At 48.3% G+C, this 16630-nt stretch overlaps 1 protein-coding gene across 1 annotated transcript in view; it reads right to left on the reverse strand.

The window, feature by feature from the left end:
• Positions 1 to 16630, reverse strand: part of ETS1 (ETS proto-oncogene 1, transcription factor) — a 48484-nt gene that overhangs the window by 14002 nt on the left and 17852 nt on the right. Inside the window, exons 2-6 of the mRNA XM_084301425.1 lie at positions 10753 to 10872; positions 9896 to 10096; positions 6339 to 6416; positions 5145 to 5390; positions 1276 to 1536 (exon numbers count right to left, since the gene is read on the reverse strand). Coding sequence (XP_084157551.1) covers positions 1276 to 1536; positions 5145 to 5390; positions 6339 to 6416; positions 9896 to 10096; positions 10753 to 10872 — 906 coding nt within the window. The remainder of the gene's footprint in view (positions 1 to 1275; positions 1537 to 5144; positions 5391 to 6338; positions 6417 to 9895; positions 10097 to 10752; positions 10873 to 16630) is intronic.

The following is a 16630-nucleotide window of genomic DNA, read 5'->3' on the forward strand; positions in this document are numbered from 1 at the left end:
GAGTGCTCACCAGTCTCTTTTCTTAAGAACATCAACTTCTGTGGCAGGGCAGAGGATGGTGTCTGGGGGCATAGCCCCTCCTACTGCTCGTGCTTCTCCCTTCCACATCCCCCAGCCAAAAACCATTCAGGAATGGCAGAGCACACTTTTATTTTGCATAGACCTGGTTGAAACTGGCTCATTCAGCAGGCCAGGCTAAGCGTTCTTTCTAACTAAAGCTATAGCAACAAACCACTTCCTTTTTTACACATAGCTCCTAAAATTATCTCTCCACCTCTCCTCCCCTCTGCATTTACCCCCAACAAAAACTAGATATCAGCCCTAAGACGAGCTGTGCGTGGGAGGAGATTTCAGGGACAGTCGCACCTCAGGATCTGCTCTGAACCTTTTGATGATCTTTATCTGCACAAACTATTTCCACTGCTTGGCTCCTCTGGGCCACAGCTGCTACCAGCTGGGGCAGGAGGGCTCAGTATGAACAAGGGAGAGGAACAGGCAGGAGTCTGTCCTACAAATTCTACCTGCAATTCAGGGAAGAGATACGGCACGGAAGGACTGGAAAGGATTATCCCAACATTAGCATGAAGCCCTATCCCACTAGGTTTCTCTCTTCTGGGGAGAAGAGATGGCCAGATTGCTGGAGGGCTGTCACATAAAAAGCCAGAGTTTCTGTGGTCTATCACCTTCTCATCTCTCCCAGCGCAGGGAATGGAAAATATTTGGGTCTGCTTTGGCACTGTCCCATTCCTGCCTCTCACCAACACAAAGAGCAGAGCACAGTCCGTCCTCGCTGCTGAAAGGGGATAAGATCATTTTGCATCATGCACAGCAGTGCTGAAACGCAGTCACTCCTGCCTGAGGTGGGAAACCACAAGCACGTGGCCAGCACGTTGCATAAAAGTGGCGGATGGGGAAACAAAGGCTCTCTAGTACTTTGTGTTCTCAACAATACACACCAGACACCAGCTCCTACACCAAACTCAACCAGGAGGCATCCAGGTGTAAACGAAAACACAAAGCATCAATTGCCCCGTGCTCAGCTGTGTCCTCGATCCTCCGTGAGGGCTGGAGTACCCCCACTCAAAGGACCTGCAGCTTTGGGGGGTGCTCCCACGTGTGCACACATGCATGTGGTTGGGACATCTCAAAAACCCTCACTCACAATGATGCAAAATTGGGCAAACCAAGACCCTGGAAGCTCTGACCTCTGCCAAAGTAGAGGTTCTACCTGAGGTGCCCAGCAGAGAGGTGTTTTCCCAAGGACCGTGATCCTACCTGTGTAGCCAGCGAGGGCAGCAGCAGGAATGACAGGCTTGTCCTTGTTCATATCGGCCCGATCTCGAACATAGTCCTTGAAGGTGCCCTTGGGCTTGTGGTTGGGCAGGGCGGCGGGGTAGTCCTCCGAGTCAAAGCTGTCGTAGGAGGGGACGCGCTGCAGGCTCTGGAAGGAGGACTGGCTGCTCCAGGACTGCGTCAGGCGGTCGCAGCTGTCGTAGCTCTCTATGCTCTCAAAGGAGTCCTGGCCACCCAGTTTACCTGGGTAGAAGGAAGGGCATGTGAGAGGTGCTTGGCCAGCACAGGGATGCTCCACCTGGCTGTGGCTATGAGCGGGATGCTTCATTTGCCCACAGCACAGGCAGAAGGCAGCCAGGCAAACACTGCTGTCACACCACACCTCACATCCAACCAAACTCAAAAGTAAGCCCTGTAACTGGGATACCTTTGGTATCTTCACAACTCAAAAGCAGGGCCATCTGAGCCCTGGAAAAGTTCAGGCAGCAGAGCAAGGCAGGCGGAATTTGGGGAAAAGCTCAGTCCTGACTCTATCAGAGAGAGATGTCGGGGGCTAACTGGAAATTGCCCTCCCTTTCAAAAGGCAATGGCAGAGAAACAAACTGCTTTAGACAGATATTTGGGGCTTGGTTCAGGTGCCTAAACATGGGAACTGCACGGCCTCTTGCTCATATTGCAGACCTGTATCTTTCTGCAGCAAGTCCTATACTGGAACTGCCAGCCCTGTGCAAGTGCTCCTCAGGCATGTTCAAGGGCACCGGACACCCGGCTTCTTGACTTTTCACATTTCCTACAAAACTCTACAGCAGCCTTTTATTGCCATATGTTACAACCGACTTCCACCTTCAAATCCCCAAACAGCAGCAGATTTGATGGAGGAGGAGAGCAAAAGGCTGAGAGCTCAAACAGCTATTTTTCCAGTTCTGGTAAGGTGAGCACAGCTGGCTTGTATCAAGGCTACTCTCCAGGGTATTTTTAGTAAAGAGCAGAACATGAGAGGCCAGATCCTCAGCAATGCTATGCTGATTTACACCCTCTAGGAAACAGCACAAGTATACCCTCTGTACTTAAAACAGAGAGCTAAAAAAGGATCCGAAGAACAAACTGAAATTGCTCTCTCTGATCTCCCTTACACTGACGATTGCTCAACATCTTTACTGACAAACTAAGTGCAACAGGATCATTCAAGTTCACTAATTTCCCAAACTGGGCTAAAAACAGCTGCTGGGATTGTGCAAGAGCTCCTGGAGAAATTTCCATTGGCAGAACTACCCACAGCTTGGGCCCAGATATTAAATCACAGGGGAACAGGAACGTGGAAGGACACTGGCACGTTCCCCCAAATATTTGTTGTGCTGTAGTTTGAAGAGCACTTGCTGCAAAAAGGCTTAACTACTGTGGGTGCAGAGCTGTGCCAAAAAGTCAGCTCTGCCCTGATTGCTGGCCTCAGCTACAGGCATCTTCCCCTTCATCCTAAAAAGATGCTCTCTCTTCAACCAAATCAAGTAGTGTTGTAAGCCTGGGATTCCAGCTTACGTTCACCTTCCCCTTAGCATGATTTCACTAGACTGAACATAGTCTTACATCCAACATTTCCCCTTAAAGGCCTTCCTGGTAGTTACTTCTAGCGAGTCCACGCTTCAAAATGATTCTCCTGATAATATCCACGCTAAATTCATTTATTTATTTATTTGTTTCTTTGTTTAAGGACTTCACAAAATATACTTGAATTCTGTAAGGGGAAAATAACACCGTTTTGTGCACGTTCATTGGCATAACCACTTCCCTGAGAAGTCCTGGGGTATGATCCCTTTTAGAAAAGGAAATAAAAGTCTGCCAGATGAACAGCTTCAGTGCTGGGGACGTGACTTTTGCTGTTTCACTGAAAATTCACCCAAATTTGACCTAGCTGTGAGCTTTTGCAAATCACGCCTTGCACCTACTCAGGAGAAGTTTGTTAAGAGTTTGGCAGCTACGCTTTCTAACCAGACGCCTTCACTGATAAGGCAGAGTGAAAAAACTCCCAGGGAATCACAAAATTAGCTCTTGCTGCCCACACAAAGAAAGGCGAAAGGCGACTGTCTGGAAAACCTTCACCCTGACTCTTGCTTAAGTGTTTGACTTTGCGACTGATTAACCTTATAAAAGAGTGGAAGGTAAATGTGAATGTAAACATAAATAAGCTGGACTCTGGTTTATATTAAGGCTTCTTTATACCACTCTGGGAGTATTTATGCCACCCAAAGGCCCTTCTGGGTGGCTAAAATTCAGTGTTAGTGTAAGCATGGCCAGGGCCTGTTGCATTTCTTCGACCACAATCAGTAAGTTAAAGTGTCTGCTAAAACCAGGGGCACTTGGTCCCCAATGCCAGGTTAAGGTCTCTTTCTTCCTTCCCTTAGAACCATGTTAGGCTTTCCAGTAGGAATATAACTGCAAAAGCATTCCTGAATCATTGCATTTCAATGAGTATTATTAAAAAATCACAAATGTTAAAGAATTCAAGAAAAGGGAAAGACAGAGATGAAAGATAGCCAGAAAAGTAATCCCAGAAAGAGAAGCTTACCTAGAATTATAACACCACTACCCTTTTGATTCACTATATCATCCAAGTCACCTCTCTCATATTAACACTCAACCAGCAGAAGCAGAGGTAATAATACAAATAATAACTTTCCTGTCATTAGCTCTCCCAGACTTGAAAAAGAATGAGCAACAAAAAATGAGCGCCGCTGTGCAAGGCATATGCGATGCAGGCCTGCAAAGGGGCTCCAGCTTTCACAGGGAACCAGCACATCTTCAGCTCTCGGTGCTGGATGAATGAATGGGTTTAAATATTCAACATCAAACCCGGCTCACAGCAACACGTTAGTATAATGAATTTTAGGCATAGAGACATCTGGATTCTATTCAGGGCGCAATCGCAGGCAGGTCAGATCTCTTCCCCATGCCTCAGGTTCCCTACCTGGAATCTGGAGATAATGATACCCCTTTGTAAGTGACTTTGAGCTCTATGGATTAAGCTGTTTCTTTGAATATATACTGTGAGCCAGATCCTCAGCCTCGTTTTAAGCAATGTAATTACAAAATAGTTGGGCATCTGGGCCCCATGTGTTCAGAATTTAATATTAATTGAAAAGGCACTTGGCCTCAGATCCTCAAACGTGTTTAGGTGTTTAAAGCCCATCGACTCAAACAGGAATCATGTACTTATAATTATAACTCTTTGGAGATGTGGGGTTGTAGCACAAGGATTCAGGGGGTTCTTCAGCTCTGTCATTGACCCAACTCATGACATCTGAGTCTCCTAACAAAGCATAAGGCTTGGGTTCACTGGAACAGATTATCGGTTCAAGCAAACAGCCATCAAACTCAACGGAGATAATGCATAAAGACTGGATCATCAAGTGTAAAACCTTTCATAGCCTCAGACAGTAATTCCTGATGAGAACTTGTGAAGGATTTGTGGGTTTTTGCCTGGTCTCCTAGGAAAATGAGATTTATACAACCACGCAGCAGTCTGTCCTCCCTAATAACCTTAAAGCCTATTTCAGCGTCACTCAAGTTTGACATCAAAGTACAGAGCCAGAAATGCTACATTTTCGCAGATGTAAAAACAGGCAGCAGAGTAGAGACAAGGAACACCTTGTCTCCCCCGGAGGGAATTATCTGGGAGTTCAACCCCATACGAGATACATGTAGGGAAACAGCTTCACTACTGGCATCGCACGGCTGCCTGTTGGCTTTGGGCCCCGTCAAGGACTATCTCTACAGAGGGGAAGGCAGCACTTGTAGATTCATATAAGTAGAGAAAGCAAGAACCCAGGCAAGCCCTGGGAGATGCCCAACTGTACCTCGACTGGCACGCCCCATGCACATGTTATCTGGCGTTACTACTTCTTGCTTGATCGTGAAGTAGTCTGTCTGCAGGGAGTCCGTCTGGACGGGGTCACGCAGGATGACTGAGTAGTCGTTCTCGTACTTGAGGGACAGAAGCTCTTCCGAGCTGATGGGATGGAGGGTCTGGTAGGACTCTGTGATGAAGCTGGGCTCGGAGAACTCGGAGGGAGGCACGCACTGTGCATGCTCTATGCCATAACCTGTTGGCAGGATAGGAGTGTCAGAAAGCAAAGCAAACATGATCAGCTTGAAGAAACCAGAGCACTGCTCACTGCCTCTCCAGTCTTCCACAGCACAGTAAGACTCAGGGTCTGTGACGCAGGAGAAGACTGTCTTTGGATATAAAACACCTGGCACAATTGGGGAATACTTTTGACTGAGGTTTCTAAAAGCTACTTACAGACGGTGCCTTATAATTGCAGTGATTTAAAAGAATAAGACATCATTAATTACACTGAAGTCCTCTCAAGCAAGCTGGTAGTGGGAGAAGCTGAAAAACCATGAAGAGCATACTCTCAGCAAAGAGCTATAGGTAAGAGAAATTTCACTGATGACTGCAATACATGAGTAACTTCCAAAGTCACCTTCCAGAACCTGGAATCCCAATTCAAGTGATTTTTGTTGTTGTTGTTGTTTAGTTGGTTGGGGTTCTTTTGCTGGTTCATGAAATACATTACAAATCTCAAATACTTTTCTCTTAAAGAACATCTCTAAATCAATGGCAATGGGCAGTGCAGGAGTTTGGACTGACGACTCAACTCTTTCTTTGCCAGGTTTGTACCTAGAAATCCAGAATTAAGCCTTCTTGCCCCATTCCTCCCCTAACCCCACACCTTTCTTGTTAAGTTTTTAAAAATTCTCCACGTTCTGGAGGACCTGGCTTTCCAGGTCTGCTGAAATACGCTGTCAAACTAACAGTGCTTGCAAAGTCACATTAGAGCATATCAAGGCAGCTACCAATAAATAACGATGGCTTCTACATAAGTCAACCCAAAGCAGCAAGGAAGACTGAGTTACACATTTTGCACACTCTGCCATGAAGGGGAAGTAACTGCACGGTGCAGTCCTCATGTGATGCAGACAAACCTCTAATAGGGGGCACTTTTACACCTGGAAGCACCATAATGATAACAGTAAGTGAGACTTACTAATGAAGTAGTCTGAAGTATAGCGGGATTCTGGATATGCTGCATTCACTCCGTTTGCGGGATACGGTTTTATCTCTTCTGCAAAGAAGAAAAGGAAGCAAATGTCACATGTCCATAGACATACCGTGCCTTGCAAAACTTGCAAGGTCGAAACTTCCTAAAATGCCCCTGCCAGGGTTAAACTGGGACGTTCAAAGAACAGAAGTGCACAGTTAGGTGCTGAAATCCCACTGAAACATGTACTCGATGCATTTGGGCTCCTTCAGGAATTCTTGCTGCAGGCATGCATAAATTTAAACAAAACAGTAGAAACAACAACCGTCTCAATCAGTGGCTCCAGGTGGTTCTGAAAAGCTAGTTAAAAATTAAAGAAAGCACGGAAATTATTTATTGTTTCTTTTTGTTTTCTTTTAAGGATTGTTGATTACAGTTACATGTATGAGCTCATAAAAAACAAAAACAACAACAACAAAACCACCATACAAGGACACCTGTTTTCCTGACAAAGCCCCTATTTTAGACCAGCAGTAGGTGTGAGCAATTGAGCGGGTTAACGCATACCAAACCAGCTCCTACAACCCTAAATTAATGCTAATTCCCAGCCTACATGGCACCTTTACCTTACACCTGATGAAAGCGGAGGATCCCATGCTCAGAGCAGTTTTGCCACCCTGCCCATTAACCAGCTCCTGATGCACACTCCATAGGGAATACACAGGCAGCACCGCAAATTTTAACCTTTCTATAGGCGTGATTCACTGAGAATGAGCAAATATCACATTAAACCACAGATTCTCTGCTTTCCACTGCTTTTTCCAAGAACTTTGGTACTCCTGGGCTTGGCGCTGAATTTGCTTTCCCATGTAAAAGCCGCACTGTTCCTCCCCTCACCAGTTTTTCCATTAACACCTTACTCATTCCAGCACGGCATGCGGGCAGAGATACCAGCATGGGAGATTTTATTTTCTTTGCAGAGGGTAACAAAAATAAAAATAAAATAAAAAATAAATAAAAAACCACAGACAACTCTGGGTTATGTTTATTTCTGCTGAAGCTAAAGAGAAGTGAACCGAAGATAACGCACGTTTGCTTGCAAGGAGCCTAATTTTGGCCCTCTCCTGGGGATTGCAGGGTGGAAAATATTCTCTAACAAAAGGAGGTTTTGTGCAAACAGAGAGACCTAATGAGAAATTCTCTTTTCCTCTCCCCACGGAGTCTGCCAAGGGGCAGGGTGGGTGACCACAGAGAAAGAGAGCAACCTTCAGCTATGCTTACAGTCAAGTGGAGGGCACTGCTGACTGCTGGTAACTGAGGAGCTTATTTTAGGAAGAAATTTGGAAAAATAGGCCTGAAAATACCCAAATCCATGCAGGGAAAAGTCGCCCATCTGCTGCCGTTTTTAAACCCTGAGCCGGCTGTGGTACATGAGTCACTCTCTCGGAAAGAGCTCACAAGGGAGGCATGTTAGCAGGAGGGACAACAAGGTCACAGCCTGTCCCAGCATGACCCCACTCCAGCAGTCACACCACCACAGGTAATGCCAGCCATCGAGGGGTTAACCACCACTCTCAGCATCAACACCCCTGAGCAAGGATGGTGGGCAACTGGGGAAGGCAGGAGAGATGGGAACTGGCCAGTTGGCTGCTGTGGTCTCACCAGCACTGTGACGCTATAGGTGAGCCTGGAGAAACGTTGATCTCTTCATGTTTCACATCCCCAGCTGCAAAACGGAGAGGCACATCTTGTCTCACATGGAGAGCGATGTGGCAGAGGCCATTTTGCAGCCTGTTTGTGGAACACCAGCACAACAGACCTTGTCTGGCATTTGGAGATGTAACACAAGTAAGACAGTCCCATGACTTACAGGCAACAGGAATTAGTCCTTGGGGTGAAGTTGGTTATTTCCTGGAAGCCCTTCTCAGTTACTCTCCAAATACTTCATAGATATTGCCCCTCTGGGAAATGTGTTAAGAACCCACCATAGAAGCTAAGGCTCAGATAACTTACGCAAGAAGTGACAAAGTCACCAGTAAAACAACATTGAACGGAGGTTTCTCGGTTCCCAGGGCTACACCAACAGTGTTGAGACAAACAAATCGTCTTACTCTTTTTCATCCTTCTGGAGGAAAAGCTGCAATAGGTGGAAAGATTTCCAGCATCTTTGTAAAAGCCCTTATCTACCTCACACCTTTTGCACCCTCATAACTGCAGCATCTGAGCACCCGCATGTGTCAGTGCGATCAGGAAACATGATTCCTACTTTACAGTTAGCAAATCTGCATCGCCAAGTTCATCTGCGTGCCTTGGGGGATCTGCAGGAAGAGCAGGGCTGGGAGCAAACCCAGCCCTGATGCCTCAGTTGGTACCTGCAGCACATCGCGCTGCTGTGGGTTACAGCACAGACAAATGAAGGAGGGTTGCAGGAAGGCAGAGCTGTGTTACAAGCACTGGCTTACAGCAAGTAGAAACTGGACTGACCACAACGCTTTGCTTTGTTTGGTTATTCTGATTGCTGTTGATATAAGCACTCATTAAAAATCATGCAAAACGAGAAGAACTGAACAGATATGGAGTCAAACAAAGAGCAGAAAAACAGCCTGTCATACACAGAGCCTGGGAATAGCCATGTTTACCTTTTGCAAACCACAGGTAGCAGTAAAATTAGTAATCAGCAATTAACATCCATCTGTCAATGGTTTCCTGGAAGGCATAACTTTGTTTCCCCTCCCCTTCCTGTCACCAATACAAGCCCACTGACAAGCACGCAGGGTCAGCAAGGCAGCACAAGGGATATTCCAGGAAGGCAATTAGCTCTGCACAGGAACACACTAGAGAAGGACCCAGGTCTGCTGCTGCTGCTCCTGCTCCTGACTTGGTTAAAGGTCTTAAAATCTTCACCTACTCTGTAGGAACCATCCTAGGTGGGAAAAGCGTTGCTTCTGCATCCTTCAGCCACACGCCATCCAAATCAACACCTAAAATCAATGCATATCTCCCCTACCCAACTAAAATAAATAATTTAATGCCTTCAAATGCTTGCAGGTGGCTTCTGCCATTCCTTCCTGTGTGGGACACAGCCACTCAAACTCATTGCCATTACACTCATGAGACATAAAACAAAGAAAAGCCGCTTCCAATTGCAACTGGGAAATTAGGGTGGGATTTCGGTGATATTGTTGTACTTAGTTGCACTGGAGGAAATAGTAAAATTCACAGCAGGAGCTGAACGATCTGATGAAGAATGCTTTGGAAAATCCCAACGTCGTTTCCAGGCAGGCAGAGTGTCCCTGCCTGCTGTGGATCCCGGCCAGGCGGCTGGCGTAAACACCCTTCCTCTTTCAACAAGTGCCAGGATTTGCACTGCCCATAGCTGGTTGGGATGCCCATTTGAAACCCTACTGGAAAGCTAGGCTTTCAAAGATGCTTTTATTGGGATTGCAGCCCAAGCTGAACACCTCATTGCACAGCCAGATTGTAAACCAAGCTCTTTGGAAAGGCCCAAAGTCAGAGTAGCCAGGACTGCATGAGCTATTCACCTTGGAGACCCCAGGACTCACCTTTCTGCAAGATCTCCAGATGTTCCCAAAGGATATCTCCCACAAAGTCAGGCGCTAGCTCCAGGAAGCACTCCTTGCCCAGGGCGCACAGGGCAGCACCATTCATGCAAAACTTCTGGAAATCCACTCCCTTCAGGCTGAACTCATTCACTGCCCACATCACCCAGTCCCGCACATGCGTCTCCGTCCACTGCTGGGGATCTGCACCAAAGGGTTGTAGAAAAGATCCATTAACGAGCAAGCACAAGCCATTTCTCCAGGAAAACAGGACACTAATGGTGCTACAAGTGGATAAGCACCTGCACAGCCTCATCCTGTAGAGACCGAAAATCAATTGGCAAAAGGGCAATATGCAGTGGGGGAACACTACATCTACAGCCAGTTTGGATCAGCCCTATTTGAAGACTTATTTCATACAAGGAATGAGCTTTGGATTTGTTTGGGACTTCTAATAATCCTAACGCTTCTCTGATTCCTTTTTCCACCCACATCTTACTTGGTTTCCCTGTTATCAGCCTCTTGTAAAGGGTCCCAGCTGCTTTTCCATACAGTGGACATAACTTGTAAATAGAAATCTCAGTCTCAACAAAGTGGCAGGAGCAGTCTCGCAGCAGAGGTTATCTCACTCTGTTAGCAGGACAGACAGGCACAGTCTGTCAGAGGGGTACAGCTTGCAAGCAGTACTGAAAGGTTTTGCCTCTATGTCTGGATTTTTCCAGCTGATGCTGCCTATAAACGAGGCAATGCTGCATGGAGGGAACCAGTCAAAGGGATGGCAGATGTGGGGCAGGGCATCCTGGCAGGCGGACACGATCTCTGTGCCTACCACAGCTGCTCATCAGGAAGCCGTGTCTTACCTTTGGGGATTCCCAGCCGCTGCTGCTCTTTTGCAAAGCCGCTGAAGGTGGCTTTCAATGCCTGAGACATCATTTCTTTGCTGCTGGGAGTTAACAAAGGCACATCTGCACATTCCATATCTGAAAAAAGCAGGAGAGAAAAACGTTCATAAGGATTGGGAAAGACAACAGAAGTCCTCTCATTACACTGTCCTTTGGATTGTTAAAAAATGAGCAATCCATTCATTTTTTGCTTTTGAAGTTTTTCACACCCTCCAGCACAAAATCTAAGCCCTGAGAGTCCATAACCAGACTTCTTACACACAGAAGAAAAAAGAATCGTGTGCTTAAAGGGCACAGACGAGCCCTGTCTGGTAAGCTGGGTTACACGGTGCATGTGGTCTCCCTGCAAGCCAACCACAAATGCGCTACTGGAAATTTGACGGTGGTATCAAAGACCAGCACAGACAACAGCTTACCCAGCATCATCACCCAGGTGGCTTCTGAAGCCTGGGAGATAGCTGAGAGGTGCCAGACACCAACGAGGGTAAAGGGTCCCACACCAGAGTGAACAAGACAGCATGGATAAAAACATCCCCCAATTACCGCACCACTTCTGGGCATCCCGGCCCATAGAAAAGCAAAAGGAAAAAAGTAATTTCGAAGAATCAACAGGCAATCCTGGAAGAAGTAAGTTCACAGCAGGATGAGGCATGATGAAGAACCGGCAGAAAACCCATTCAAGGAGGGAGGGAAAACAAAAGAGCTGGAAAATCCCACATTAGCACAGAGTTACATCATGCAAGGCCATAGCACGGCGGATTCGGAGTGAGTCACCGAGCAGCGCGCAGCCGCCCCCATAGGAGACGCGGGGCCAAGCCAAGAGCCGGGCCTTGGAGTCAGTCCTGATGAGAAGCAAAGGTCTTCCTCTCTTTCTTTCCTTTCTCTAATTTACTTGGAAGGAGGTGGATATTCGTAGCCAAAGAGTTTCACAAACAAAAGCAACTGTTTTTTTTCTTTAAAAAAAAAAAAAACAACTCCTCATTCTGAATAAAAGGTTTGGCTCTTTTTCATATATTTTAGGCATTCCTGAAAACCATCATTTGCAGAGAAGGAAAGCCTCTTACATTCACCATCTCAAACAACTGGACTTTATCAGCCCCATTGTAATCCTTCCGCCTGAGGCTGGTTTAACTCTGTAGCCTACTGGAAATTTTTCAATGAAAACTGTTCTCAGTGGAAAAATGACAATACGCACAAGCTTTTTTGGTGTTTTCATCAACATCTGGACATGAACATCAAAACTCATAGTACTCTCTGGTTTGTGGAAACCCTAGCCACTGTCGCCCCGCGTCAACTGAAGCTCTGGTTTAGCAACCCCGTACACCCGCACAGCAGTGCTGGCTGCGAGCGGTGGCCCCGATGCGGGGAGAATTGGGGTGCAGCCACCCAGCAGAGGGGTCCTGCTGTGCTCACAGGCAGCCAAACCTGCAGGTATCACCGAAACTCCACACAGCTGGGTTTTTTTCCCCAAATGATGACCTGGGGCTGTGTCAATAAGCGCCCGTGTTTGGCCCCACAGCCCAGGGCTGACCACACTGAAGAGTCACCCTAAATCTACCCAGCCCTACAGAGCTGCTTCCCTGCCTCCATCTCCGCACCTTCCACCTATTGTCCCCAAGTAAAAGATTTGCAAAATCAGCTCCCCTGTTTCCAGCTGCCCCTAACCTTACTCATCCCCTCACCTAATGATTCTTTGTTCAGGTAGCGCCAGTGAAATGCCCAACACTGAGCCTCTGGGGGCCTGAATCCTCCCCCCCAACCCCACCACATAAATCAAGGATCGCCTGCCATGGTGGAAGTATCAGGACCTTCAAAAGCAAATAATACATTCAAAGGCTATTTGGCAAATTACACTTCATTATTTACTGGATTTGGCTGGAGAGGGCACGGAAAAATGAGCAGGCACCCTCCCTATCTCTGTTCTCCATCTGCTGCTTTGAGATAACACTGGGAGAAAGTGGTTCAGTGCCCCTTTCCCTTCATCCTCATGTTACATTTTAATGCTTTGCTTTCTGTGCTCTGTGGTTACAGGGACCACCCAGGAATCTGCTCCCCTCCGCGGCTGGTTAAACGGCAGTTCGCTGCTCCCAGTCGCTATGGGAAGATGAGTCAGAGTTAGGCTACGAAAACGTTTCTAACCCCATTTTACACTGAATCACCCACGAAGACCTGTGCAAAGATGACCTCCTTAGGCACACCATGAAGGCAAGGGGGGTGACAAGGCTTTCGGCCGTGCAAAAGTGTTGCTCCATCTCTGCAACACGAGCACCGACCGCTCATCGCTCCTGCCTTCTCCTGCAGGATCCACGCGCTGGGGTTTGCACAGAGCCAGCGGACTCAATTTTTCAGTAGCGGGGGATAGGGTTTCGGTTTAGTTAGGTGAACGCTGAGCTCTGCACAAACAAAATGTCAAAACAGGGAACACTTAAAAGCGATTCCCAGAGAGAGGTCACCAGAGAAGCAAACGCCCTATTTTCAAATTCAAAAAAAAGGCCAAGTGCCAAAGGAGGTTTTCTATTTAAACACCAAAACAAACCAAAATGTGCATTTCGAGGCTTCTCCTTCAAAACAAGTTGCGTTGGGAAAATTCAGAATTGAAACATCATCTGCATTTTTTCCTGTTAGACCGCTAGTTGAAATTTCTTCAGAACACAAAACAGCCAAAAAGCCCCAAGCCTGCAAACGCTTGCAGAAGCCTAATTTTAGTCAGCAGTGTCCCACATCTATAGAAGAGCTCACATGTGTAAAATTAAATGGGTTTGTAAAGCTCTGCATACGTGTTTGTGGACAAGTCCTGGCTGCGTGATCGCGGCTGGGGGGGGAGGAGGGACGGGGGGGATGGACAGTTTTTATCTCAGTTCTGCCTTCACTGGTTTTCACTGGTTTTGAGATACTGAATTTACCTCGGTGGCATTTTCTTTGCTGATTCCTGTGTGTGCCAAGATTACAAAGGGCTTTATCCTGCTCTGCCCGGTGTGACTTTGCTGGGCGCAGGGACCTGGCAGCAGGATCGAGCCCTGGTGCTGTCCTCCAGCGCCCACAGAGGAGCCGCTCGCCTGCAGCCTGGGCTGTGCAAAGGTCAGAGCCAAGCAGAACTTCGGTAACAAAAGCAAGGCCAGGCTTAGCTCCCCTGGTTTCAGCTTTCACTGTCATCTGAAACCCGTTTCCAAGATTTTAATCAAATCTTACATAAATAAAATGTCCCCTTTCGTGTACCTCCCACTGCCCACAAAGCACACGCACGCACACACGCGTGCATGCACACGGGCTGCTCACGAGGAACGCACGGGCACAGAGCATCGGCCAGCGCTGAGCACAGCTGCTGCACCCAAGCCTGGCTGGGAAATGTCGAGTTTCAATCCGAAAAGCAAGCACAGCAGCGGGGGCCAGCTTTGCATCCCGGGCTGGGGTTGCTGCCTCGTTTTTACGACGCCCATTAAAGCCTCATCTACACGGCTCGCGCGTGCAGCATGCTGCCTCGATGCCACGTCTCCTGCTGCTGCCGTTGTACCGACAGGGAACTGCATTTGATTTTCCTCCTGGGAGACCAGGCAGGGTATTATGGTTTGAGTTTTAAATACTAACAGGAGTTGCAGGCACTCTGGAAAATTATGTCACATCATCTCCAGCATGTGTAGAGCAGAGATAAGTAATTTGCCTTACACGGTGGGAAAGCAGGGAGGGACATCTATGCAAGTGGCTGCAGCTTTGCAAAGCAAGGAGGGGTCTGGGGGCTCAATTTAAGACCATGGAAGCTTCTCAAAACCAGATCCCTGCTCTTCCTCCAGCTCCCTGACATCCTTGGGGACCAAACTTCAGAAGGGCAAAAGGATGCTAACAATCCTGCCACGGCCAAGAGCACTGCATCCCTACATGGCTTTTAAGCTAAAGGGGAGCTACCCCAAACCCACCACCCCGCTGTGCTGGCTGTTGGGCAGATGGACGTGGAGCCTGTGAGAAAACCAGACGGCAAACGGACCAAGAGGCCAAGATCACCGAGTTCATCTCCCAGCCAAATTCCTATCCTGCTCTCACCAGGCTCCGCATGTATAAACTATTTCTACACTTCTGATCTTTTTAAAGGGCTACGATTTACAAACTTTAGGGATTTTGACCTTAAAACACAAGCGACTCCGCTGCACGTCAAAACATTAGCATCTGATTGCATAAGCAAAATAAATGACAGTAAAGAAAAAAAGTGGGAGGATGGGAGCAAAGTCATTTTTCTCCCGAATTTCCACTCGGAGTCAATGCCCCCTTTAAGCTCCCTGCAGCCACTCACTTTGTTTCCCATCAAAAGCCCCAGTGTGGCCTTGTCCAGTCCCCGCAATTTTACACAGTAGCCTGCGTGTAAATGGATGCCCAGCGGGTCAGAGCGGGGGCAGCTGACCCGGCAGCCCCCTCCTGCCCTTGCTCTGATGGATGGACACCCGGGTCAGGAACCCAGCACGCTGCTGTCGCAGGTAAAAGCCCGCTCCCTGCCCAGCCTCCTCTCCTGGGGTGGAGGCAAATCCCACAGCCTGCTGGCATTGCCAGGATTTGGGGCACCTTGAAGGCCTGAAGGAGGCATGGGGTAAGTTTTGGGGAAGGTGTGTGATGGCATCGAACCAGGTCAAGTCAAGAAAATCAGCTCTCCAGGACCATGCATCCAACGGCTGCTGATTTACTCCTGAATTCCTCGTAAGAGCTCAGTCCTCGAGCCCCAGCGTGTGTCCTGAGCTAGCCAAGATGCTCCTGTGAGCACCCAGAGCTCTGGGATGCTCCTACAAGCACCATTTGGCTCTGCTGGAGGGCAACCAAAGGCCTCGGGGCAGCAAAGAGGCCGTGTCCCCCAGAAGCCTCACTCACAGCATCGTCCTCCTCAGCTAAAGGCTTCTGCCACCCCTGGGTTGTCCCAGTGCTGCCCACCTCGAGGTGCCCACGGTCCTGCACAAGTCTCCACTTCTGGATGCCTGTGATGGAGTGAAATGAGTTTCTCAGAGGCCCAGCAAGGGATTTTCTCTCCTACCTTAGCCTGTGAGCACCCAGCTCCAGCCCTCTCCATCTCCATCTCCAGCTCACCCAAACCCACCACCCTGGGGCTCCTCTACCACAGGCACCAGGAGCAAAACTAGGGTAGAGCTAGTGATGGGGGAGGCTGAAACACGGACAATTCCCAAAGTCTCCCAGCTGGCAGGGTTCAGCAGCTGAGAAACCTTTCTCAGGAAGAGAGGAGGCTGGAGAGAGGGGGGCCGGGAGCTGAGACCCTTCCCACGCCCCCCAATGGAGCAGAGGCAGCCGGGGCATGGCAGCACCATCTCCCATCACCTCCCACCACCTCCCACCACCTCCCATCTCAGGTTTTCCCCCCCAGGGCAAGGTTTGCCTTTCCCAGGTACCCGGCTCAGCAGCAGGGCAGGAGCGCCTTGGCGCATAACCCCAGCTGAGCCCCAGTTATTTAGGCAGGATTAGGCAAAAATTTGTCTGCACTTTTGAACTGTTTTCACAAGCGTAGCCTCTCACTCCCACGCAGGAAGCAGGAGCGGAGCCGGCCTGTTCCAATTAGGGCTCCTTGGACCGAAAGGGCAGTGAAACTCAGGGGGAAGAAAGGAAAAACGGGACAGAAAGCTGGAAAAAAGGGAATAGAGGGAAAATTGGGGAACAAGGAGGACTGGGGAGGAAGGACAAGCACAGGGAGATGTCAGGGACAGAGGGCAGGGAGAGGAGAGAGACTTGGTACCCCTTCCTGCAGCACCCTGCCAGAGACCGGCCCTCGTTCTCTCTCCAAGGCATGGCACAAAGGGGACTGAGAGTTGCTATTTTAATTTAAAATAAATACATTTTTTAAAAAAAAAAA

The sequence above is a fragment of the Netta rufina genome (genome assembly GCF_964035555.1).
Source record: "Netta rufina genome assembly, chromosome: 25".
In the NCBI taxonomy this organism is placed as follows: domain Eukaryota; kingdom Metazoa; phylum Chordata; class Aves; order Anseriformes; family Anatidae; genus Netta; species Netta rufina.